Source organism: Dunckerocampus dactyliophorus, chromosome 3 (genome assembly GCF_027744805.1).
Source record: "Dunckerocampus dactyliophorus isolate RoL2022-P2 chromosome 3, RoL_Ddac_1.1, whole genome shotgun sequence".
Taxonomy (NCBI): Eukaryota; Metazoa; Chordata; class Actinopteri; order Syngnathiformes; family Syngnathidae; genus Dunckerocampus; species Dunckerocampus dactyliophorus.
Window position 1 is genome coordinate 23,838,086 of NC_072821.1, and position 27,208 is coordinate 23,865,293.

A 27,208-nucleotide genomic window follows, 5' to 3' on the forward strand; every position below is an offset into this window, starting at 1 on the left:
ACCAAAACATACTCTAACCGAATCAATTCTTTCCATAAAAAAATAATGTAAATCCAATTAATCCATTCCAGAAAGCCAATAATGTTAACACAAAACATGCAGAAAACAATAAAAAATGCATATAAATACATATAAATAATGAATAAAAGGGATAAATGAGGTTACTCTTACCTTAATTCAAAACGTGATTCTTACCACAGACACCATGTGGCAGCAGCGAGATCAACATGGACACCACCTTCATGTTTTGCCATGAGTTATATTTTTAATGCAATAGTGTTTCTCACCTCAAGTCTTTGCTTTTTGTTTGATCACGGCTGGAAAATAATCCAAAATGTAAACGTGTGATACAGAAGTCGAGTCCACATTGTGTGTTTCAACAATCACATCATCAATGAAGGTAAAGTAACCTTAAATGTTCATTTATCCCTTGCATTCATCATTTATATGAATTTACAATAGTTTTCTGCATGTACAACTATAAAAAAAGGTTTCGTGTTAACAAATTTCAGTCTTGTAGTGTAACTGTGTTAGTTAGCAAAGAACCACAGAGTCAACCGGTGATGACATCATAGATGGGTGACGGCGCTGACTTCCTGTTTCCATGTCTCAGCAAGTTAATAGGATGACGTTTTGTGATAAAAGCACACACAGTTGGACTCACGCAGTGTATTAAAAACATGCCAAGATATTGTACGCTAACCGGAAAATGTACGCTGAAGCAAAATTTTTGTATACATTTTCGACGTTAACCGAATAACACGCTAACCAGGGCGTACGCTAACCGAGGTTCCATTGTATTTGCTAATTCTATGCCAAAAACTAATCCCTGTTACTTTCAGCCCTGTTATTTAAATGAGCCACTTTGGCTTAGCAAATTTAGACAAAAACTACATAAAGTTGCCCGACATGGGCCAATACACATTTTGAGTACTTGTGTATTATCAAATATCCATTATATCATTTTTTTTTCAAATCAGAAGCATAGATGAAGAATAGATAAAAAGATGCAACTGCCAAATTAGACCATTGGAAAGGCCACGTCCCATTAATAAGAACACACTCACACAATGTTGGGTTTTCAGCTGTAAAGAATTCAAGAGGCCATCTGGCCAGTGAAGAGGACAATGGCCACAAAGCAGAGTGTGCCATCTATTTCACCTGCAAATCAGCTTTTCCAACTGCTCAACCCCCTCGTCTTTCCGTTACTTTGCTCTTTTCACTTGCTTCCTTTTCATAGTCAATGCCTCTTTTATCACTGACATGTGCCCAAACCCATTCCCATAATGTTTACTCTCCTGTTGGCTCATGTTTACTTGTCGGTTGCTGTCCCAGAGGGAGCCTATTCTTATTTATACTCAACAAATAAACCTAATAGTTGCATTTTCACAAGAAGTTATATTCAGAACTCGTCAGATCATGTACCTTTATTTGATGCAGAGTTCTTATGGCTCCCAAAGGTTTTCTTCCACCGACCATCTTAATTAAGTTGGTTGTACAAGTTGTACTCAGCAAACTGTGCTGTTCATCACCAGTGTGAGCAGTGATGGTGGGAACACACAATTATAACACTCCTAAACTGGAATCTGGTAGATTGTACATTTCTAACCTAATAGCCACACATTCAAATATGAGTCACGACAAAACCGAGAGTGATGTTATGTTTTGGACCAATGTTTGTCAATTTGGTACAAATCCAGAATTAGAATACAAACAAAGATCAAAGTTATTAATAGCACTGTCAAAAAGCCTAACTTTGTTTTGAAAGAGACATCCTTCACACTGTTTGCTTACGACTGCTGCAACGATTACTGATTTCCTGTCCCAATACCCAAAAGAGCACTAAGTAATCAATGTTTTAACCCCCATAGCCCTGAGTCAGCACAAAGACAAGCCACACTCAGCACACTTTAAGGGGGTGGGGCCCATTGTTTTGGAGACGAGAGGCAGATGGTCACTTGGGCCTATTCTCCACATGACCACTTGCGTAAAGGAATGCTTGGACAGACCATGGATGACCAGTGAAGAGAAGGTCACCATCTGCCGCCCACAGGTCACTCGTATATGCAGCTCGCTGCTCGGCATGCTTTAAGTGTTTGCATACTGCCCCGCACCCAACCACTACAGCCTTCCAGTGACAAAGAAATGTCTGCTGCCAACATGAGTGATGTATGACTCTGCAGGCAAGTCATTTGAATGCTGCTCATCAAACTGAAAGGGGAAAGAACAATTGAGTGACGGCTGAGTGGAGTAATAGGACTTACCGTCACAGAGGATGGAAGAAATTCTTCCACATGGGACGCTCATAGAAAAGAGCGGCGTATGTTGGTGATATTGCACGATGTGACAACACAGGGCACAACAGTAGTGGTAACAAACCTTCCGTGCTAATGAGCGAACCCTATCAGTCCAGCTGTCAATCTACCTGACATACACGCTTTAAAAAAACTGACCGTAATACAATGGTACCTCGGCTTTTGTTATTCATTTGTTCCAAAAGGGCGGACAAAAACCGAAACTTACATAAACCGAGAACATTTTTCCCATAAGAAATAATGTAAATCCAATAAATCCGTTCCAGACACCCAAAAATATTAATTGAAAAATAAATTTTATAGAGAATAATTATAGGTGTACGTACATGCAGAAAACAAATAATTATAGAAATAATTCTAAATGATGAATGGATGGAACTTACTGTACTTCCCGTACATCCCGGCAAGATCGGATTCAGGAGTGTTTCTGACCTTCTTGTCAAATTACTGGCACTCGCAACTTTTCTTTGGCCCCATGGCGAGTTGTTTAGAAGTCTCACTCAGTAAAATAAATGTACGGACTGTGAGTTAGCAACGCGTAGGGTGCTTTGTTTGAGCACTCGATTCCGTGGAAGTATACAGAAGAGCAGTGGTGCCCAACCTTTTTTGACTCACGGACCGGCTAGTGTTCCCCCAAATCTCCCGTGGACCGGGAGGGGGGGGGGGGGGGGGGGGGTGTTGGGGTTTGTACATTATAGCGATCTAATTTATCTTATTTATTATGTATTGTGTAAAACTAAGACATGAATAACATCAAATTAAAAGCACAAAATGAATGCCGACCCACCAGCCACCAGTTCAAGTTCCAGCCAAGTTTTTCCAGAGAGATTATTACATCGCTGTTTGACGTGTGTGGTAAAAGGCAGTGTGCTAGCATGAATTAACTTGAGACAAATGTGCACATTAGCACTCAATAAGTCATCAAAACTTACCTTTATGCATTCCCACATAGTATCAGCATTTGAGACCAAATATGAGGTGAAAGAAAAATGGTAAAAATACAGTAGTAGTCTATCTGTGCGGCATGAGATAAAGTTAGCACAACAATGGACATGCGTCAAGTTGGACGGATGTAACAGAGACAATCCGGCCACTTTTCAAAATAAAACATAAAAAAAAACACTGGGCCGGGTGTTGGGGATCACTGCAGTAGAGGACAAACGGACTAGTTTGTTGCGTGCAATATTGTATGAAAACCAAGGCAAAATTGTCAACGAAAACTGAATCATACGAGAACTGGGGCTTGCGAAATCCTAAATTTGACTGTACTTAAATCAACAGCAAAAGCAAGCGATTATGTAATCCCAGTTCCCATCTGCAGCGCTCAATGCTGCAAGCCATTGCGACATAGCAACAGTATTTGTATTATTTGTTAAAGGCATGTTACAAACAATGGAGAGATTTGATAGCTGTTAATTGATTTACTGTTCATGAGTACATCAATACAAATCATGAGGAGTTAATATTGTGATTACAATATATAATTGTAATAAACTTGTTTTAATATTGGAATTAAAAAGGCATTTTTAGTGCATTCAAAAACGAGATAAAATACACTGCTCATCTGATACCATTGTTATCTATTCCCATGCTGGTGAAATAATCCCAAAACACAGGAGGACCATTTAATTAGGTATTGTTAAGATAGGTGTTAGTTGTGTTGTTCTACAACAACACATATTTCCTTATGTATATTATTAGAGTATTATGCTTGTTTATATCGTACGGAATGGTATCACCATGGATTGAAAGGCATACTGTATGACTATGGTTATGGTTAGATAGCCAGATAGATAGAGACAGTAGTAATAGATTTTAGTTGCTTTCCTCTGACGTGGCAGACAATGTGATGGGAGGATTGGGGTAGGTAGAAGAACATGGCAACAACGACAGCTGCTCATAGCTTGGCAGGCTGTCCTGGCTGGGTATGACATCGGTGGTCTGTCCAGGCTTCAGTCTCCCACCACCTTCACCCCCACTACCATCTCTCTGATCCAGCAGAAAAGTGAGGGAGTTCGCAATGCGGTTCAGCATCAGATCCATGTGTGTGATCTAAGAAAAGTTAATTGGAAGTATAAATAACAGTTGAAAATACAACTTTTATACTGCAGAGTCAGCTTCGTAGTAGAACTAGAATGAACGGCTGTAATTATCCACAGTGTATCCCACCAGACTTGTGGATTTCAAAATGCAAAGAGATGAACTTACAATTGGAGTGGAGTTCTTCTACTGAGGACGTTGGCAAGTAAGTTTCAATAAAAAGAAAATGGCATTGTTTTGAGTCTTGAATAAGAAACACAAATACAGTATGTACATGTGCCAAATACGTGAAATGCTCATTTCAGCCGGCAGCAGCAGACATGGTGGAAAAATCACTATACAGACCCTGCAGGATTTCACAATCGCACCAATTGACGCAAATTCCCCCCCAATTTTGGTCAATCATCATCACTTTCACCAATGAAATTTGGCCCTGAGTAGCGCTCAAACGTACACAACTCTAACTAATCAAATGTGCCCCCGCATGGCCCACCCACGTCCTCACTTCCTTGGTCACATTGACAGAGATGTTGACATGTGATGATAATCTCTCATCGCCTCTCATTTACCAACAAAAAACGCCGCTTTAGCACAAGCTCTGGATTTGTAAAAGTCAGTCAGTTCAGGTAATACGAGTCTGTTAACACCGACAAAGGTTAAAAAATACATTAAAAATAATATCAAATAATAATATATTACTGAGGATACAATCTCACTTTTGTTTTATGATAGCATCTGCTGAGAAAAAATCTGGCCCTTGGACAAATGTAGTTGATGAGCCAAATTATTGGTGTCACATATAAACAATTGTGATGCTGTTTATTTTAGGACATTGTTTAAATTTAGCCACTGCTAAATTACTTTTAATACAAGGCTTTTTCCTTTGGTCAGTTTTAAGAAAGCAGAAATTTGCCAAAAATGGACATAAACTCACCTTGTCCTCCATCCTGCTGAGACGGGACCCAATGGAGTTGTTTCCCTTGTCTCTGGCACGATCTACAAAGAGAAACAGTATTTACAGTGGCTGTGAAAAAGTGTTTGCCCCCTTCCTGAGTCCGTATTTGTTTTGCATGTTTGTCACACTTAAATGTTTCAGATCATCACACAAATGCAAATATTAGTCAATGACAACACAACTGAACACAAAATGCAGTTTTTAAATGAAACTTTTTATTATTAAGGGAGGAAAAACACCTACAACCCTATATAGTCTGGTGTGAAAAATTCGCCCCTCAATCTAATAACAGGTTGGGCCACCCTTAGCAGCAACAACTGTAATCAAGCGTTTGCAATGACTTGCAATGAGTCTCTTACCGTGCTGTGGAGGAATTTTGTCCCACTCATAATTGTAAAATTGTTGTAATTCAGCCACATTGGAGGGTTTTCCAGCATGAACCGCCTTTTTAAGTTCATGCCACAGCATCTCAATAGGATTCAGGTCGGGACTTTGTGTAACACGCGAGGGGCTGAGGACTGACCGCGGCTAAATGAGTAAGACAACTTTTAGCAAACAGAAGGTGGTTCAACTACTGGCGCCTCAGTGTGGAGTATCACACAAAAGATTCAGTGGGGAAAAAAATCTGACCTACACAAGGTCAAATAACAATTGTATAATTCAATCAACAGGTAATATTTGATATACGTATTGTTACTGACATCAAATAACAATTCATGCTTTGTACAGCATTATGAATATGTATGTATTCCATGAGTCACTTTGACCAAGATCATATCATAAATTCACATGTTTCAGTTTAAGTGCACTTTTGGTATCTATATAATTCAATAAACATTGAGGCATAATTATCAATGTTTCAATTAAGTCTTTTTGCACAACAATTATTCAAGTCAATGGGCAACAACCCAATGCAAAACTACATTGCCACTTGGGCATACATCAAAAAAGTAAGATAAAGCACCATAAAATAGAAATAGAAACTAACAAACAAAAGGTTATCTTAATACCACATCTTTTGGGTACCTGCTCGGCTGTAATATAAACTTTCTTGATAGGGCCCTTTAAAAATGATGGCCATTAAATGGGTCAGGCCGACCGCGTTTGCAGCTATGGTCAATTAGCCTTTACCTTCATACACTCTTAAAAGGCAGCATTCGCAATGCTACACAAATCGACAATATGATACTTTCCAACAAAAGTTTAACTCACCGCTAAGTGGATGTCACTAGCCCAGACAGTAATGGAGCCTGTGTAGTAGTTTTAAACACAGTAGCGCGAGCAAACAATTTAGCACGAGGAGGAATGACAGCATGACCTCGGAACTTAAAGGGACTTGCATCCTGTGCCACGTGTTACATTTGACTAGGTCACTCCAAAGTTTTCATTTTGCCATTCAGAGGTGGACTTGCTGGTGTGTTTTGGATCATTGTCCTGCTGCAGAACCCAAGTTGGTTTCCCCTTGAGGTCACAAACAGATGGCCGGACATTCTGCTTCAGGATTTTTTGGTAGACAGCAGAATTTATGCTTTCATTTATCACAGCAAGTCTTCCAGGTCCTGAAGCAGCAAAACTGCAACGGACCATCACACTACCACCACCATATTTTACTGTTGGTATGATGATCTTTTTCTCAAATGCGGCATTACTTTTACGCCAAATGTAATGGGACACATACCTTCCAAAAAGTTAAAACTTTTGTCTTGTCAGACCACAGAGCATTTTCCCAAAGATCTTGGGGATTATCAAGATGTTTTCTTGCAAAATTGAGCCAAGCCTTAATGTTCTTTTTGTTCAGCAGTGGTTTTCGTCTCGGAAATTTGCCATGCAGGCCATTCTTGCCTGCCGTTTTTGTGGAGTCATGAACACTGACCTTAATTGAGGCAAGTGAGGCCTACAGTTCTTTGGATGTTGTTGTGGGGTCTTTTGTGACCTCTTGGATGAGTTGTTGTTGCGCTCTTGGGGTAATTTTGGTTGGCCAGCCACTCCTGGGATGGTTCACCACTGTCCTGTGTTTTCGCCATTTGTGGATAATGGCTCTCACTGTGGTTCGCTGGAGTCCCAAAAGTTCAGAAATGGCTTTATAACCTTTTCCAGACTGATAGATCTCAATTAATCTCAGGTAAATTATGTTTTAACAGGGGGGCAATCACACAGGGCCATGTAGATAATAAAAAAATAATTAATAAATGATAATAAAAAGAAAAAAAATGCATTTTGTATTCAGTTGTGTTGTCATTGACTAATATTAAAATTTTTTTGATGATCTGAAACATTTAAGTGTGACATCGGGAAGAGGGCAAACACTTTTTCACACCACTGTACATATATGACACAACTGTAACAACTGTCGTCTTTAACAAAAACGGTTACGTAATGAATTACCTGCTCCTGTCTGGAACACAGTGGTCTTCCCTAGTGACTGGTCCAGTCTGAAAGAAATAATGAGACATTCAAGACTGATCAATCGGTATGCCAACATTTTTTAAAATTACGCTAATTTCAAACCGCAGAAGGAAATGTCATTTTTACACTGCGGACAGTCGAGAACAAGACCACACACATGCAGGGATGTAGGCAAGGAGAGATGTCAGCGTTTTGGGGTACACAGCGGGATTCAAAACCAAAGTCTGAATCCTGACGGATTGAGCTCCTGCTGCTCCAATTTTCTCATCTACTCCAACATCTTCCTTATCTGTTGTTCTGGTGAAATGATCAAGTGTTCATCCGTGAAGTTTACCTTCTCTGTAGCTCCTTGATCCGCACCATGAGGTTGAGGTGACCCTGGGAGTATTGCTCAATCACGTCCCGAACATCATATGGTTTTCGAGCTTGCTATTAAGAAAAGGAACATTGGGCCTCCTTTAGAAATTGTTCTGAAGAAAAGGTTTACTCACACACTTTTTAAGAATGCAGCATTAACCACACTATACTTCCTTAGGAATACTCCAAAAATACTTAGCATCACAGTAATATAATACAGTATATGATAGGATTTGTAAATATCTATATATATATAAATATTGTCAGCTATGTAGTATGTGATACCAGGTCAAATAATATAAATAATAAGATAAATAACTGCAAGAAAATTGGTTTTATGATCCCAGTAACTGGCCTGCAACAGCAGAACTAAATAAAGGTCAGCACGTTGACCCCCATGTGCATGCAGCACTTGGGGATTAAATGTTTGAGTCCAGCTCTGACAACACTGACCAGTCCACCCCCACTTAAAATCCACCGGATCTTCTGTCCACAATTCAGCAATTCAGCACCTTCGTCTACTTCAACATTTCACAATCCTCACCAATTGTACGCTCAGTTTGTGTGCGTTATAAACAAAGCTGTGGGGAAATAAGGGGTGGACAAAGTGCAAAAAAAAAAAAAAAGTGTAGGCTTTTTTTTAACAGTGCTACATGTATGCTGCACATTTTATCTTTATTATCATATATATATTATATACATATTATACCTGTATTATCACGTATTTATAAATTATCGTCTTAGGGTGAATTAGATGTGTTTTGTGCTGTAAAATGCCAGTTGTCTGTCGCCACTTCGCGCTTCGAATTTTGCGGCTTCACACAATCATGGTTTTCCAAAAATATATTAACTAATAAATCACGCTATTTTGTGGTTGAATTATTCGTGAAAACATATGCATATTTAAGCAAATGTTTTTTGCCTAAATGAAGCATTTTCAAGCATTAAAAATGGCCAAATGAACTAAAATACAAATATAAGGCATTCAAAAGACACATTCAAATCTGTTGATATGTAGTATTCTACACTGGTCACTAGGTGTCAATAATGAAAAACGCAAAATGTGAAATGTCATACTGACCTGAAACTTGGTTTTGGCCACATAATAGCGCATTCTCTGGATCACACGGATGGCCCGTCTGTGAGACTCAGTTAGTCTGTTAAAAGGTTTTCACATGAAAAATAGCATGACTCATCCAGTTTATTCATGTCGAAGGAACATGTTAACCACATCAGTCATACCCATATTTCAGATCAAATAAAATCATTTGCCAAGAAGGGAGTTTTGACAACGATATGCAAATGACCTCACTGCCTCTTAAGTGCTTATTATCATCTATTTCACTTGTGATAAAAATTTGGGTGACATCTGGTTTATAGTCAGGTGATTTTAATAGCTCAAGAGAAGTACATGCGCCATCTATGACTGCAGTTACAAGTTTAATATAACGATAATTCACTCTACCAGGAAACAAACCATAATCCTAAATTGAAGCATTTCATAGGTTACAGCTGATATCTTTTTACATAAGCGTGCTGATGGTCAATGAAATACATGGTTTCCCTGCGGAAATTATCATCATTCTCAAGACATGTTGATTGTTTTCTTTTTTCTAGTCAACTGCAAGTAAAGTGCCCAAATTAAATATGTAAAAATGACCTGCAGTAAGCATAAAGGAGTACTTTATGCTTACTTTAATGCTATCAGCCAGGTGTGGCTATAGAAAGTAGAAATAAACTTACAACATGAATGCTGTGCTCTGTGAAATAGATAGAAATCCATTATCCACCACCTAGGGTGAATGGAGAACACCGTTTCCTTTCCACTTGAGCAAGGTTGAAGTGCTGATGTTGAAGACTGAAGAAATGATTCCTTATCTTGATCGGGGTAAAATCCTAATCCAGCAAGCTTTTTGGTTGGATCTATGCTTTTATCTGTCACCTTTGGACAAGGGGAAGCTTAATAGACTTACATCAACAATACAAAAACATCTACCAACAAGCCCCTGTATATCTTAGAGATGAACATATGAAATCATATATATTCCATACAAAAGCCAGATTATGAAAAAGATCTTAGGCTCCTGGCAAGCTGAAGAAAGCAAGTGAAAGAGCACTCTGCAGAGCACATAACTTCACCAAACACCAAAGGATGTTCTGTGTGCGGTGGTAATGTGAATTTTGCAGTTCAGTTCCCTGTTAAAGAACAGCAAGTTGTGCAAAAAGAACTGAAACATTGAACGGTCGGACATGTGCATTCAAAAGTTTAGAGAAGGTCAAATGCAGTTCACCTGTAAAGGTTATACACTTAGCAAATTTTTCAGCTTATGTTCAATTTTGGCAAAAATGTAGCCTCGGTTCGCGTACATTTCTCGGTTAGCGCACAATTCTCTGCTTTTTATTTATCTTGGCTGCAAAATAGCCCACATTGCCAGCACTTCGATAAATAAGGTGAAAGACACTCATGAATTCAAGAAATAAATCATAGAAAAACACAAAGGTGCCGGCAATCTCTGCTCGTCCGCTGCCTTATAGCCATCTTTACCAACAACCAACACTTCAGTCGAGATGAAAGTGACGCTAAATATTAATTTCTCCCTTTCATTTGTCCTTTATATGCTTTTTGAATTGTTTTCTGCAATGAAAACCTATAATTGTAAAACTATTAAAAAAAATTGGGGTGCACGATAATTATCAGACTGATGTGACGAATTATGACGTCATACCGATAAAGATTTAAAAACTAGCTCAGATAATCGATAATTTTAAAAAAATGCGAGAGACAAGATTACAGTGCAGGTGAGCAAATCAAGCGCTCCTTTTTTCTCCTGCCTGTGACGTTAACGGCCTGTCGTAACTTCCCCTGAGCTCACTTGTAAACAAACATTCACTGTTCCAGAGGAAAACATTTTACGCGCTAGTTGCACCAAATGTGCCGCGACGAGGGAATAAACAAACATTGGGCTTCAACACATCAAACCTTATCTGCCACCTGAAACACCACAATAGCTGGGACACCCGGGGCTTGCTCCTATCGCCGCAGCATTTGAAAAGAGCAGAAAGGTTGCCCGAGACGACCCAAAGGCTAAAGCCATTTGTGATTTCATCATGGAAATGATGGCGCTGGATGACTAGCCATTTGTCATTGTGGAAGATACCGACTTTTGTTGGATAGTAAACCCCTTGGAGCCACGTTTTGTACTTCTGAGCCGCTGGTATTTAAAAAAAAAATCTTTTGTTAAAAGTAATGATATCATATTTGATTAGGACAAATCTACAGTTGCAGTTTGTCAAATCCAACTTTGTTTGAGTCGTTCTTAAGCCAGGTGTGTACAAACTACAGTTAAATCCAAATAAATAAATAAAAAATTTGCTATAAAAGTTATCTGTATTGGTCTTGAGAAGCAGAAAGTTATCAGTATCGGCTTGAAAAAATGTGCATCCCTAATAAAAAAGTGTTTTCGGTTCACACTGTTGGGTGTCCAGAATGGATTAATTGGATTTGCATTATTTCTTATGGGAAAAATTGATTCGGTTAAAGTACGTTTCCGTTTGAGTCGAACCTCCCTCGACATATTAAGGACACTATCCAAGGTTCCATTGTAGTTCATTTTAGGTTGATCTGAAATTTCACCGAAAGCCAAATATCTATAACATGTTTAGAGTAGTGTATTGGAGTTTAGACAGAAGTAATCGTTCCCAACAACAAACTCATCATTACAACACAATTTAGAAAGTAAGTCCCAGGGGCTTCTTGTTCATTTGAATGCCTGATACAACTAAAGGCACCTTTGTTTGGACAAATATAACAATGACAACAAAAATAGCTCATAAGAGTTACATTTTTTGGCAGTACAATGCTATAGCTATTCATGTACAGTAAGAACTTAAGTGATTTTGGTTATTATCAAGAAAACCATGGAAGTTGCTAGATATCAGCTCTTAAATTCAACTCTTATGAGCTATATTTTGTTATCATCATTATATTTGTCCAAACAAATGTACCTTTAGTTGTACCAGACATTTTAATGGATCAATAAACTGAAGAAACAAGGGTGGTCTAATCATTTTTTCCATGACTGTAGTTATTTCCTCTTATTAGTCTTTCACTGTTTATGTGCTTTAGTCAGCAAGCAAAAGTGCCACTTTCCGTAATAGTCATTTCACAGCAAGGATGGGTAAATTATTACGTGTTAATTACAGATCCTGAATACATTTACAGGACACTTTATCAGGAACAGCAACAGAATCAAACTCCAATACAAGAGCCGCATCAAACATTCTGCCTTTTCAAAGATAATGCTCAATTTCAATAGACAATGTCAAAGTGGTATTAATTAAACAATATGTTTGTTATTGTGGATGGAGCTTGCAGTGGTGTTGAACTACCTTCCATTATGGTGTGTATTGTATGTAGTTAAGGCTGCAAAATTAACCTTCTGTGTGGAATTGGTAAGTTTTTTGGCTTCTTATAGTACTTTGTCCTTCTTCCCCACTCTGTTTGAAACACTTTGTTAAGTTAAGAATAAATAAATTGGAGGGCGGCTGTCTCTTATGTCCCTGCAGTGATCCTGTAGCCTGTGCAATGTGGTGTAAACAAGGAAATTTAGGAGTGTAAAGATGACTGTAGGTGTGTTATTTCATGTCTACAGGGCCTAATAACGGTAAAGACCATATTTAGAAAGTCATAAACAGGTTTTCATTCTGCTCTATCTACGAAATATTCAGTTTATTGATATTCAGGCTTATTTCACTAAAATTCAATTATCGCAGTCGGGTCTAGAATCAATTAACCGTGAGAAAAGAGTGACAAACTGTATATATATATTTGAACCTGAACCTGAACCTGAACCATGTTGTAGTCAATATGTATTCTTTACACTGTATTCTTTACTTGCGTATCTTGCTTGCTGCTGTAACAAGTGAATTTCCCCGCTGTGGGATAAATAAAGTACAAATACAAATACAAATACAAATACAAATACAAATACCATCTCCACTTTAACCAGTTCAATTTAAGGCACTCACATGGAAACAGCATCATGGCAATGACAGAATGGCCGAGACTCAACTCACTGTGATGTAGAGGTAGCTGCATTCAGAGCACTGTCTCTCTCTGACTCCTGCTCCAGGTCATCTGCAAAACTGCAGTTCCTTTGCAGGCCACTGGGACAATGGACATCCACAAGGCCAGGACTTCTTTTCTCTGGAGATACACAGACCATCTTGTTTACAGGACATTTATATTCATGTGATGTGAAGAAGGAGGCCATGTCCACAAAAACAAGCATATTTTCAAAAGCACACATTTCTCCCACATGGCAGATAACAAAAAAAAGAGCAGAGGTGAAAAAAGAAGTACAGTATGTCCACATAAAAACACATTCACTGGCTGTCGTGCTTATGACTTCATCGCGCATTACAAGGCATCTGCTCATCAATGTAGTGAGATATTAAATATACAGTGACATGCACATTGTTTTTAAAAGCACACTTACACGTAGCCCATGAAGCTTGAATTTTATGCGTGTTAAAAGGCAAACATACACATGACTACCGGTGCAGAAAATGAAACCAACACCCATAAGTCAAAAACGTCAGGTTTTGTTGTTAATTAAGGTTTAAAAACATGATGCAATCTCACACATTTCTTATGACATAAACCAAAAAAGCTCAGTTTTACCCATCCACAACACTGAAGCCAAACTGTTTGAAAATCTCCACTCTGCTCTGACTGAAGTTTTCCAAAAGCTCACACTTTCAGGACAAACACATGCATTGACGAGAGGTCAAAACGCATGGAAAAATATGCATTTTTAAAATATCTGTATTCGTGTGGACATGGCCTTTATGTTATGAGGCTTTCAGGATATGATACTGTGAACCACTGTGCTTGTAAGCCAGTTAACATACTTCCAAGATCACAGTTCCAGATCAAGATCAGAAGACACAAACGACAAAAATAGAATGAACCAATAAAGCAAAAGGCTACACTGTAATATTTACCGCTACTTCCTCATCATGGAAATGTGAGAATTCAATGGCAATGTTAGTTCCTTTCTGTTTCCTTTCAGAGTATATAAGGAATGAAAAAGAAGATGATGATTGGGTCATCAAAATTGCATCCTTGAAGCCCCCTTAATAAGTAGTATATGCAAGGCTGTAATAACAGCACTGTCACATCAGCCCGGTTTCATCTGTAATTGCCTTATCAGCCTACTAGAAATATGAGCGTGCACCACATTGGCAAGCTTCAGTCTGCAACTGCAAGTTCTCTTCTGTGATTCCTACAGTCGATGTCTTTTCACGCAGACAAAATTGAGCTCATGCTGCAATTACTAGGCCTGAAGCACAACTGAGTGCCAATTTGCATCTGGAAACCTCAATTACTTTGGCTGTGAATGTTGTGAAAGGATCATGCATGAGCAGACTGGAGCATGTGAGTAATTTTGATTTTATTCATCATGTGGTTAAAAAAACAACAAACATGAACAGCAGTTGCTCAATCAATTACCACGTTTGACCTACTGTACCTTGGATCAAACACTTGCAAATCAAAATATGGAAACCGGTACCGGTTGTTGGAGAGTTGCCAGTTTGCTTCCCCAGCACCACTGATGTTTCCTTAAGCAAAGAAATGTGTGGGATGCGTGTGAAAATTGGATTCCCTGTTGCATGTACAGCAGAAATGTTGTTGGCACATATGCCTCACAGCCAGGAGGTTTTGGTTCCAATATTGGTTCAGGCCTCTTTAGGTGGAGTTTGCACGTTCTCACAGTGCATGTGTGGGAACTCTAATCTCCCCCTACAGTTGAAAACCATGCATTGCAGTGCAATGAAAGTTTTGGATCTTAACCTTAATATAATTTTGACTTTCAAGCTCTAAGTTCTTGTGCATGTCCTGTTCAAAGCATGTAGCCAAACAACCACTAAAATATGTTTTATAGAGGTATAACGGTACATGAATTCGTAATTGGATTTTTCGGGACTGAACCTTTGGTTCGGTACAGAGGTGTACCAATTTCCCACACGGTACACATTAAAAGTAAGCGACGGGAAGTGTGCTTCGCATCAGCCAACGACTCAGTAAACTGATACAGTGCAGCCCAATAGGAGTCATGGCTAGTGATGACGCCAAGGAGAAGTCAGAGCCTGGAGACCCTCTTCTGTCCTTAGAGTCTCCCGTATGGGAACATTTTGCCTTCCCGGTGAAATGCTTAAACAGACAAAGTAGATAAACGAAAGCAGTGTTCCGCCATTGTTCAGTAGAGCTCTGGACTTAGGCTACAAATTAGAACTATGAATGCTGCACTTCAACCATTAAGGACCTTAACTGACTAAAAATAAAAGAACAATTCACACTGGTTGTGCATTTTGTTCCCTTACTGTACCGAAGGTAAACCAAACCATGACCTTAATACCAAGGTACTGTACATACCATGATGTTCTTTAAATCCCTAATGTTCTACAATGACAGACTTATAATGACCATCTCCATTTTCTGCCACAACTGTACCTCACATCACACATACCTCATCAAACCTCCCTCATTCACGATGTATTAGAGAGGAGTGGCGACATAGAACGAAGCAGAATTCACCCAGCGTTGGATTGTACACCCACTAATAGGAAACGTGCTAGGGTTAGTGCGTCGTGAGACAGGTTAGTTTTACGCTACTGATGATGTGCTGTTGTAACAGTAATAGTAGTAAACAGGAAGTGCACAAGATATGACGGAATCTTAGCGGCAGATCAAACGAAGAAGTGAACGACAGAATTGGATAGTGGCAACGGGTGGCAGAACTGTAGCCATGTCATCCCCCATTCATGATATATTGGAGAGGACTGACGACACAAAATGAGCTGATGAGTCCATCAGCATTATTTTTATTTTGCTGTTAATGAATTAAGTGTTGACCACCTTGGATTAATGTATTGTTTTGAACAAATAATTAACAATAAAGGTATATTTCTGGTGAAATGTTCTATGCAGATCAAAACCATGTGGCGAAATTCAGCATTATTCAATTATGAATATTGATTTCAATATAAAATGTAAGTATTTTAATAAAACAATGAGCTTTGTGGAAAATGTTAACCTTGATACACACTGTTGGATCATAAACAACTCTTAAATATCAGTTGTCAGAGAAAGCCATTAAGTTAAGAGTCCATCTAGTTCAACATATCAAAACATTAAATGACGAAAAGTCCTCCCCACGATGTAATGATCCCATTTACCACACTGTACATATTTCAAATGAGGGACACTCTGCCTAAAAGTGGAAGAGAAGGCGAGGCATTCGGCAAAACAGTATAGAGGATATATCGGAGAGTATAGGCGACAACGGCAGCAAAGGCGACCCGGTGGATCTCCTCAGCTATGAGCCCATTGGGCCCCCACCTCCAACGTTGAGGTATGGTGCACTTGTTTTTGAAAACTTCACCTCTGTAAACGGGCAAAGATGAGTGCATAAGATGAAAGCAGCATGCTTCCATTTTTCAGTAGAGATGATAACGGTGCTGCACACTGCAGCTATTAACTCTGCACTCACTGAAACAACTTTATTAAAACTAAAATAATCATCACTTGGATATTTACAGTACACTAGGTCCCCAACTTACGAACATCCGACTTGCGAACATTAGGAGATACGAACACAAGCTGACTGGTCTATATTTTCATGTATTTTGCCTTTTGGAACTCCATATTTATACTGCTACATGCTTGACCAGTAGAGGGCACTGTGACACTGCTAATGGGACCAACAGGTAGAGGAAGAAGTTGGGGAGAGAGTGTAAAGGAGAAATGCAAAGCTAAATTGTAGCTGTACGATGCAACCCGGCCAGAGCGTGTGATTAAAGTTTATGAAGAGTTAATAGGCCTGCTTAATTCTACACCACCAACAGAACACTACCTCTTTTAGAAGAGTCTAACGACGACAACGATTTGTCCTTTTTTCAATAACTCCTCCTCCACCACTACCACCAACGACGTATGCTCGGCCACTCCTCTTCAAAGGTAAATAACATTTATCATTACGTATTATTATATCATTTTTATTATTGTTTTTTTTATTAATTATCCTCGTTTAATATTACTACTACATCCAAACTCATATTTACATACATACACATGTACTGTATATGTATACACGTACATGTAGTACCTATGTCATTAATAATATTACCTTTTGTTGGACTTACGAACAAATGGACTTGCGAACGGTCGTCTGGAACCAATTGTGTTTGTAAGTTGGGGACCTAGTGTATATAGAATCAAAGGTTGTCTCCCTCTAAGTGCACAATTATTATATCATGATTATAGTGACATCTCGTACTGTCATGCCACCCCATGAACTCTTCAACAGTTAAACCCTGTATCATAGTGCACGAGATTTGATCCCGAATGACAATTTTCGTACACATCACTGCCTGCTGTATCAAAATGTTGGTTGGTCCTCCCTTCAGTCTAGAAGAAATATTCACCTTATGTTATTCATCAACAAAGCACTGGTTGAGACACTTCCAAATGACCTCACTTCACTTCTCTCACTAAAACTTAACAACTTCAAAACACACTCCAGTCACTATCTAACCTTAGACCTTGGCAGAAAAGCCTTTAGCTATTATGCTCTATTCAAATGGAATAAATTGCAATCCGTCCTCATACTTGAGTCCCTCATATATCATGGATAGTTTAATTCCCTATTATGAGATTTTAACTACGATTGTTGTAACTGTCTCTGCTAATTTCTGTTTATTCCGGTCGTTGTCTATTGTATTCTGGGTCTGCTATTTGTAAACGTTGGATGTTTCCAGACCTCTTTTGAAAAAGAGATCTTGATCTCAATGAGACTACCTGGTAAAAAAAACATTAAATTAAAAAAAACATAAATTACAGTCACACCATTCCTCAACATCCTTAAATCACTCTCCTGTACCTTGTCATGCAGATATGCACTTGTGAAAAGTAAAAGTGGTCACATGAATACACACATACAGTACTGCACCTGCTGGTGGTGAGTTCAACTGCAGTGAAGACAAAGACGGCTGTTGATCTGCAGCATGAGAAAAAAACAACCATAATCAATGATGGTGATGGTGAAGGGCATTAGTCCCAATCACATTGCCAAGAATGGCCAAGAATATGTTTACAAGGAAGACATGATGATGACGACAGCATGTCCTTCATAGGGGCTGTTAACAACAATAAAAGAGAGTGGCTCTGGTGAGGACATGTAAAAGACGTGGGGCCTCATCTATAAAACTGTGCGTGGAAATATGACTCTCCGGATGGCAGAAACCCAAAATGTGTGTACGCACAAAAATATTCAAACCTATAATAAGTGGTGTACGTACACATTCACACAATTTGTGGATCATAGATTCCACCGTGAAGAGAATGCTGTGTTTTTCATGTATCTTTTAGACCAGATACTACACTGGTGGGTAATGCTGTTTATGTCACTTATGTTTATGTTATGTTACTGCTACCACGAATATCAATCTATTTGCAGCATTGCACCATATGTTGACAAGCACATATAGTATAGGCATGGCGGACTTACCATTAGACAAACACAGGTAATTGCCTGGGGCCCCGAGATTTCCAGGGGCCCCCAAACATCTCATAAACAGTGATTATTGATTTTTTTTGTTCGGTTTAAAGTACATATTACTGTTTCAGTCTTAATTCACGTGCTTAAAACTACATCAAAATGCGCAATCTATCATGAGCGCTTCAACTGCTTCCCCCTCCATTGACATGCAATGGACTATTCCATGTTACTGCCCATGTGCAGATTGATTCCGGAAGACGGGAGCGAAACAAACTTGTTGGCGCTGGTGATGTGCAATACCATTCGATGCTGAGTAAAATTCGAGCTGGTATCGGCAATACCGATCCGATACCGTTATTATGTGCAAATTCACTTCATGTGTCTGGTAAATTTGAAATAGTAGTGTATTTCATATCATTGCATAACAAATACAAAACATTTAATTCATTTATTAATTTAAACAAAATTGGATACATTAATAATTAAATAATTAATGTCATTAACGTATTCAATAAATTAATTACTTATTTTAAATTCTGACGCATTTTGAGGTAACGAGTTGACTTACAATGTAGACAAGTTAATATACAACAACAGAAAAAAACATAACAAAATCATATAAAATATGGGAAAATGGCATTTTAAACAATAAAAAAGAAAATAAGTAAACTAATAAAACCATTAAAATAAATTATTAATTAAGAAATGAAAACTTTATTCACAATTCACACGTCTCAGTTTCAGCAGACAAATGTTTCAGACAAACATTACCTCAAATGACTGAAGTTTCGAAAGTATCAATATTTTGATTTGAGAATCCATTTTACAGCATGAAGAGCTGGTATCTGAAGTATTGATATTTTAGTATTGATCCGCACCTCACTAATTGGTGCAGTTTTGAAAAAACTGATGTGGAGTTACCCCGGTGGAGTGAAGACGATTAGAAGGTGAGAGGGAAACAGTACCGAATGTAGACAGCCAGAGGCTCTTGACTGCAGCATAGCCGAGAAGAAAGCAGTACTTTTAGGGATCAAGCTCAGAGTGATGCTTTCCATCACAAAAATATGAGTATTAAAAGCAGTAAACTATATTAGTTGTTGCTTAATTGTGGGGGGATTTGATTGACAAATGGTACCATATGATTTCACTTCACCACTTAATATGTGCGTTGCCTTTTTTGCCACGTCTCCTACAAGTGCGTACACCAGCTACAAAGGTGCCGGACCGGTGCGCACATTCTGGAGGGGTGAGTGCCCCATCAGGTTGTGTTTTGATAGACTACAGACTTTGCATGGAAAATGGCGTACACAACTTTTCGGCCTTGTTTTGTTCTTTTTAGATGAGGACCGTGGACACCAGCAACAGCTCGCCACGTCCTTCAACAGTGTGACAAGGCGCTAAACCGTGGAGACAAATATCAAGACAGGAGACAAAGATAGAAAATGAATCATCAAAAAAGTCAGTTGCTCGAGAGACATTCATTACCAGCTGCAGCAAGCCATGAAATAATGAAAGATGTCCTCCTCCATGCCCAAATGTGCTTCACTTTTTTTTCCTTTGCAGAGCTGAGCTTTTGAACAGTTTGTCAGCATGGGGCACGTTATCACATTCATCGTTTGAAGTTGGAACTTTTTTCTGTGTGCATTACACATGCACACAAACCCATTTTTTTTACTTGAGTGGAACATTTTTGAAATATGAAATGATATGCAAGCTTTTAGTACTAATATTAATTTAGTAATTTAGAGTCTAACCAAATGGCTACCTCTACCAAGGAGATCATGTTTTTGGCGATGTGTGTTTGTGTGCACAACACACATCTAAGAATGTATGACTACTGACAAACTGGAAAATCTGCTACTTGCTTGAAAATAGACAAGAGATGAGACAAGCTTTCTGAGAATAATGAGAGGTACAACTGAATAAAACTTACATGCAAGGAGACAAATCAATACAAACTGAAAAGATCGCTTCTAGAGAAATGTTTGACTATTCCTGCTGAAATGTTAGTTAATATAGACAGAAAACCACATGTGCGAGTGGAGGGGTGAGTGCCTCCTGTGAGGGACAGAGACGATGAAGGGCAGACTAACATGCCGAGACACCCAAGGATATTTGAATCAGGTGATAAGCATGTGAAGGACTTGTTTTGGAGACAGTTATCTAGCCTTGAGCAGATAATCGTAGCAAGTCGGTGTGACATTAATGTGTATCTTAGCAGAAATACATATGTATGTTAGTGCAGAATTATAACTAATACGGTAATCCCTCGTTTATCATGGTTAATTGGTTCCAGGCCTGACTGTGATAAGTGAATTAAGCTAAGTAGGATTCCTAATTTATAAACTGAATATTTTCATAGTTAGAGCATAGAAAACCTGTTTACAACCTTCTAAATACAGTTTTTAACATTATTAGAGCCCTCTAGACATTAAGTAACACCCCTATGACTCCTAAGTCACCTTTACACTCATATAACCCAATATAGTAGCCATGATAAGAGTAAATACGCCATTATAGACAAATACTGTCAATTCCGGTGTATAAGACGCACCGGTGCATAACCACTGAATTTAGAGGAAAAAACAGATTTGTACACATACAAGCCACACTGGTGTGTAAGCCGCACACATCCATGTCATAAAATGGCATATTGTGGTGCGTACGAGTCCGTGAGGACCATGCAGCTCTTGATTTGGCAGGAGCCAATCATGAGCTATGAAAAAACAAGCTTGTCAACCCATTGGCAATTGTAGGTCATTAATCAGTATAACAGTCACTCACGGTGTCATCTTACAAACAACGTTAAACTCATCACACAGCAAGTTAACACTCAAAAGGTATACCTCAGAAATACTGTATAAAAACATGTACCAATATAAGTTGTAATACATTTAGTTTGAGCAAAGCATTTATTTGGAGGAAAAGCAGCATAGAAAATGGTGGATGGTGCTGCAATGTTCCCTCTGTCCACCAAAGAGTGCACAGATGCAATGCATTATGGTAAAAGTGCTTTTTTCATTTCAAACTCGCAATGGTACATGTTTTTTTATATTTCTGAGGTATACCTTTTCAGTGTTAAGTTGCTGTGTGATGAGTGTAGTGTTCTTAGTAATCCACCACTTGACTTTTTTGTTCCATAACCCTCAGGATCGTTTAAGAAGTTTAAAATTACTGTCTTACTGCATCCAACGTCAGCAGAAATGGTGCGCTGCAAGAAGCCTTGCTTGTGCAGCTCAACAATCCCACCACGTTCAAAGACAGAAAACTTTTTTTCCTTCGCCATCAAGAGGTCAAGACAGTGTGAATACCTGACAGAAAATTACATTGAATCCACATTTTCGTCAAGATTTTGGCTTTTAAAGGCTGTCGTCTTAAACTTTTGATCAGCTGATGAACAACCTATTTTAGTTTAATGGTTGTTTGCAATAAATTGCTTATTCACATTTTTTTTTTGGTCTCACTCCCATTTCTTCTTTTTGCATTTTGAAGCTCTTTTTAGAACCTCTGTAAGATCCAACTGTGCAAAATGTAAATTCTTGCAATTTTTCAACTGGTCTTAACATTTTGATTAGGAGTGTATTTTCCTGACAACGACATTAAAGACTACTGTACCAATATAATATAATATAATATTATATAATATTATATTATATTGTACCCTGAGCTTTGTGATGTCTTGCAGGCTTTCCAGGCAATTTCTTCAATGTTTTGCACTGATGTATTACATTTTTACTGCAACATTTTACTCAAAAGATCAGAGACTAAAGATTTCCTCCTTCAGATGTTGTTTGTCATTGCTTCTTTGAACAGCATCCACTAATGGCTTGAAACATTGATGGTGACATTTTTCATGCACAGTATTTCAATGTGTTTTATATTTAGAATACAATGAAAGAAAAATCACAGAGGCTCAGTGAAAGAAAATTAATTTGAAACAAACAACGTGACATGAAGAAATAAATGCGCTAATTCAATAAATCATATTGACTGAGGTCACTACAAAAAGCCTGCTGAAAACAACATAGCCTTTTTCTCTACCACAGGTGTTTTCAATTCAGTATATTTTCTGTCCAGGCATCAATTTGTTAATAGATTTGTGCAATTATTTGATCAGGCTACATTATTCTAAAAGCCCTTTGAGGTAGGAATCAGGACAGAGCATGACTGGAGAGAAGGTCTGGTTGAAATGATGATGTTTTGTTGGATTTCGTTTACTGTTTGTAAGTAGGTGCTAAAAAACAAAATTATGTCATATTCCTCTCATAACATAGCAACAGAACTAGAGCCAGACAGGGATAGCAGTAAAAGTTTAGAAAAAAACTCAAGTCTTGAATGGTAATGACTTTCTTTCTTGTAAATGCAAGTGGACATGGTCAGGGAGAGCAGGGTGCATAACACAGTCTCCCTCATCTGACACTGAAAGAATGCATGCATAATTGGGTTTGCTTCTTATCCTCATTCTCATCATGACTTTATTATATTATGCAGCAGAGCACACTGAGTGGGGTTTTATAGGTTCCCATTTGCTACTTCATATTTTGATGTCACAATGTGCTCATCCATTTGTAATGATGACATTTTGTCACATTTTTCTTTGAACACAATGATTGGCATTCAATTCATTGTTTTAAATTTAAAATCATATTTAATGGATGAATTACATTAACACTGAAAACATTCAAGTTATCTTAACTCTCTTACCTGTATCCATAGGGCTGTATATATTCGAGCCCAGGTCCATCCTACTGCCTATGACAGGGTCACAGGTTACACTAGGACCTGCGAGAAAATTTGGATTTATGTCCTTGTTGGTGCTCTTCAGCTTCTTTCTCATCTTCACCTGTCCAAGAAATACAAACCTATGAGCAATATGTCCCAGGAAAATAGCCTCACTAAGTCCTCACTTGTGATGACACCTCGTGTTTCCGTTGTCTATAAACTATTTCACACTAAGATGACAGTTTTAGATTTTTATTGGCTATGCATGAACAACCCCCCGCAATGAACTGACAACATTCTTTTGAGGTTTTTAAAAAATAGTATATTTGTTAATGCAAAAAAAAAAAAAAAAATCCTAATTGCCTAATTTTTCTGTGTCGTCTCACTGTTGATATTGCACGTCTACCTCTGTCACACAACCTGATACGGAATGCTTGAGCAAGTGGATCCCCGCATATTTGTGATTCGGCCTTGTGAGAAAGGGTGATGGGTTTGTGTTGTTCTGAACATTCATTTCCCAGGATACGAATGTGAGAAAGGGTGATGGGTTTGGGAAGTATCTTGTTATTGTTATCTGCTGACCTTACCTACCAGGTGCTTGTTATGTACTGAGGAAGACAGGACACTCATATAACCAAACTAGGTTGCCTGGCGCCTGTTTTGTTAAAAACAGTAACTCTGTGTGCGAATGCCTGAGTTTCGGGGCAGGCCACCCCGTTCTCACGCTCGCACGAACAGACTGGCATAAAGAGGGGTGAGCGAAAACACCTAGACGGAGTCTGCTGCGGGTTGTGATCGAACGCCCAGCCGATTGATGCGAACTCTTCCACGGGTGTTGGCTCTCCACTCTGTTGGCGTAGGTAAGAGGCTTTTTCGCTACAATCATGTATCTTGTGTGTTAATGCTTAAATAAATACGCCCTTGTTTAGGCTAAAATACCTTGATGTGTCTGTGTCATTCTGTGTGCCGACTGAACACGATCCTCTAAAAATATTCTAAAACAGGCCTTCACCACCCCGCAAATTTGTGGATTTTTATAAATTAAAATATATTTTTATTTTAATTGAAAACAGGGCATTCACTCTAAGTCTGTAATTTATAAATATGTGATACTACAGGTGAAATGAACAGCATACATACACTGTTAGAAAATATTGAAATGTTTATGTTTTTATGCTTCACTGAGAATGCTTTTTCGAGAAGGGTGGCGTTTTTTCACTTTGTATCTGGCCCTTGAACGTACCATGGTTGCTGTAAGGCGCAAAAATGAAATTAATACAGTGGAACCTTGGTTAGCGTACGCTCCGGTTAAGCGGGCCTTACATCCGGACGTGCGTGCTCTGACGTGCTGATTTCTTATTTTTTTTTGCATGTTTGTCACACTTAAACATTTCAACTTTAAATATTAGTCAATGGCAACTCAACTGAAGACAAAATCCAGTTTTTAAATGAAACTTTTTATTATTAAGGGAGAAAAAAATCCAAACCTACATGATCCTGTGTGAAAAAGTGACTGCTCCCCACCCCCGCCTCTTAAAACATAACTGAGATAAATTGAGATCTATCAGTCTGGGACTCCAACGAACCACAGTGACAACAAATGGTGAAAACATGGAACAGTGGCGAACCTTCCCAGAGCGGCCGGCCAACCGAAAGTACCCCATGAGCACAGCGACAACTCATCCAAGAGGTCACAAAAGACCCCACAACAACATCCAAAGAACTGCAGACCTCAATTGCCTCAGTTAAGGTCAGTGTTCATGACTCCATCATAAGAAAGACACTGGGCAAAAACAGCCTGTATGGCTGAGTTCCAAAATGAAAACCACTGCTGAACAAAAAGAACATTAAGGCTCGTCTCGATTTTGCCAGAAAACATCTTGATGATCCCAAAGACCTTTGGGAAAATCTCTGTGGTCTGATGAGACAAAAGTTTAACTTTTTGGAAAATGTGTGTAAAAGTAACGCCACATTTCAGAAAAAGAACATCATACTAACAGTAAAATATGGTGGCGGTAGTGCGATGGTTTGGGGCTGTTTTACTGCTTCAGGACTTGGAAGACGTGCTGTGATAAATGGAACCATAAATTCTGCTGTCTACCAAAAAATCCTGAAGGAGAATGTCCGACCATCTGTTCGTGACCTCAAGTTGAAACAGCAGGACAATGATCCAAAACACAGAAGAACATTTAAGTTTACTTTTGCCTTCACTGACGACGTCATTGTTGAGAAAGACACCATGTGGCAATGTGATCAACGCTGACACCACCTTATTGTTTTGCTGGGGCCCTGCCAGTCTGTGTTTGGTGCTGCAGTTTCCTTTTTGATGTTCCTGGGTGAAACCATTGGTCCACACTTGCGAACCACTTGCCTTCTTAAGCCTTGCTGCCATACCATACTGATTTTTCGTCTTTCCCATTCTGTCATTCCCTGTTCATGCTTGCTACTCTTACCTTTTTGCTCTTATGTTCTGGCTTTGCCACGTTTTGCTTCTTCCAGTTGTAAGTAGATACTTTGTGATTCCAATTTGCTACTGCTGTGTCTATATGTAGCTTCCTATCTGGCCTTGGATTTAGTTAGCTTCACCCTACTTTCTGTTGTACTTTGTGTTTTGAAGGAGAATGTCAACATCAAGGTATCAGGAGGGCTTGGAGGGGAAGGAACGAGCCGTGTGTTCAAAACAGACATATATGCTGTATGGGCAAACCAATGACTTGCAGATTTTCGCCATTCGCTGATAGGCTCGGAACGCAACCCATGCCAAAAGCAGGAATCCACTGTAATACTAAACTTGAAACAGTGAAAATTGGCAGTGAGTGGCTATTGTTTTCTTTGACTTTTCTTTGTTATATGTTTATAAGGGCTGTCAATCGATTAATATATTTAATCCCGATTATACAACACTTTTCTACAAGAGAGGAGAAATATGATCAGTTATACGCGAGAACAATGCTAAAAACACACAGAATTTCAGTATGTGAAATTAAATTATGGAGCGGATTGAGTAAGGAACTTAAACAAAGCACCAAGATGAGCGATTTCAAGAAACAGTACAAGCAGTTAATGTTTGCAAAATACAAGGAAGAAGAGTCTTGAACTTGTTATCAATCCATCCATTTTCTATGCCGCTTATCCCAATTAGGGTTGAGGGGGTATGCTGGAGCCTATCCCAGCTGACTTCGGGCATGAGGCGGGGTACACCCTGGAGTGGTTGCCAGTCCATGCAAACTAACATGCATGTTTTTGGAATGTTGGAGGAAACCGGAGTACCCGGAGAAAACCCACGCACGCACGGGGAGAACATGCAAACTCCACACAGAAATGCGAACCCATGTCTTCCCGATCTCCTGACTGTGTGGCCAACATGCTAACCACTCAGCCACCGTGTGGCCCTGAACTTGTTATGTTATGTTTATTTGTATTAATGATTATTTATCTATTATAATCCGGATGGGGGGTAGGATTAAATATGCTTTGCTTCTTCCTACTCCACATGTGGAACTGTGAATTGGTTATGTGGTGTATTCTATTGTAACTTGTGTGCATGTTCAAATACAATTAAACCATTACCATTGTCAATCACATTTTGTCTGGAGTAACTCATATTAATCACAATTAATTGCAGCTAGAAAGAAGTTTTTATCTATAATAAGTAGGGATTTAAATCTCTTTGTGGTAAACGATTCAATACACATCTAGACACACAGGATAAGATACGATTCAAAAACGATATATTTACAGACAGAACGATTTGATACGATTCGATACAGTGCACAGACGATACGATACAACGGTTACATTTGTTGATGGAGACATTCATCTTACATTATTAATCAGTCATCAATCTTACA

The 27,208-nt window shown here is 38.7% G+C and overlaps 1 protein-coding gene across 2 annotated transcripts in view; it reads right to left on the bottom strand.

Moving 5' to 3' along the window:
- Window positions 1-3,229: 3,229 nt before the first annotated feature.
- The window catches only part of kcnq1.1 (potassium voltage-gated channel, KQT-like subfamily, member 1.1), a 58,092-nt gene continuing 34,113 nt past the window's right edge, over window positions 3,230-27,208 (bottom strand). Inside the window, exons 10-17 of one of the 2 annotated variants that reach the window (XM_054769708.1) lie at window positions 23,340-23,478; window positions 18,087-18,134; window positions 13,150-13,279; window positions 9,155-9,230; window positions 8,051-8,145; window positions 7,696-7,742; window positions 5,290-5,351; window positions 3,230-4,367 (exon numbers count right to left, since the gene is read on the bottom strand). In XM_054769708.1, the coding sequence (XP_054625683.1) occupies window positions 4,131-4,367; window positions 5,290-5,351; window positions 7,696-7,742; window positions 8,051-8,145; window positions 9,155-9,230; window positions 13,150-13,279; window positions 18,087-18,134; window positions 23,340-23,478 (834 nt within the window). In that variant the 3' untranslated portion in view covers window positions 3,230-4,130. The remainder of the gene's footprint in view (window positions 4,368-5,289; window positions 5,352-7,695; window positions 7,743-8,050; window positions 8,146-9,154; window positions 9,231-13,149; window positions 13,280-18,086; window positions 18,135-23,339; window positions 23,479-27,208) is intronic. The other variant, XM_054769710.1, reaches the window with a different exon arrangement.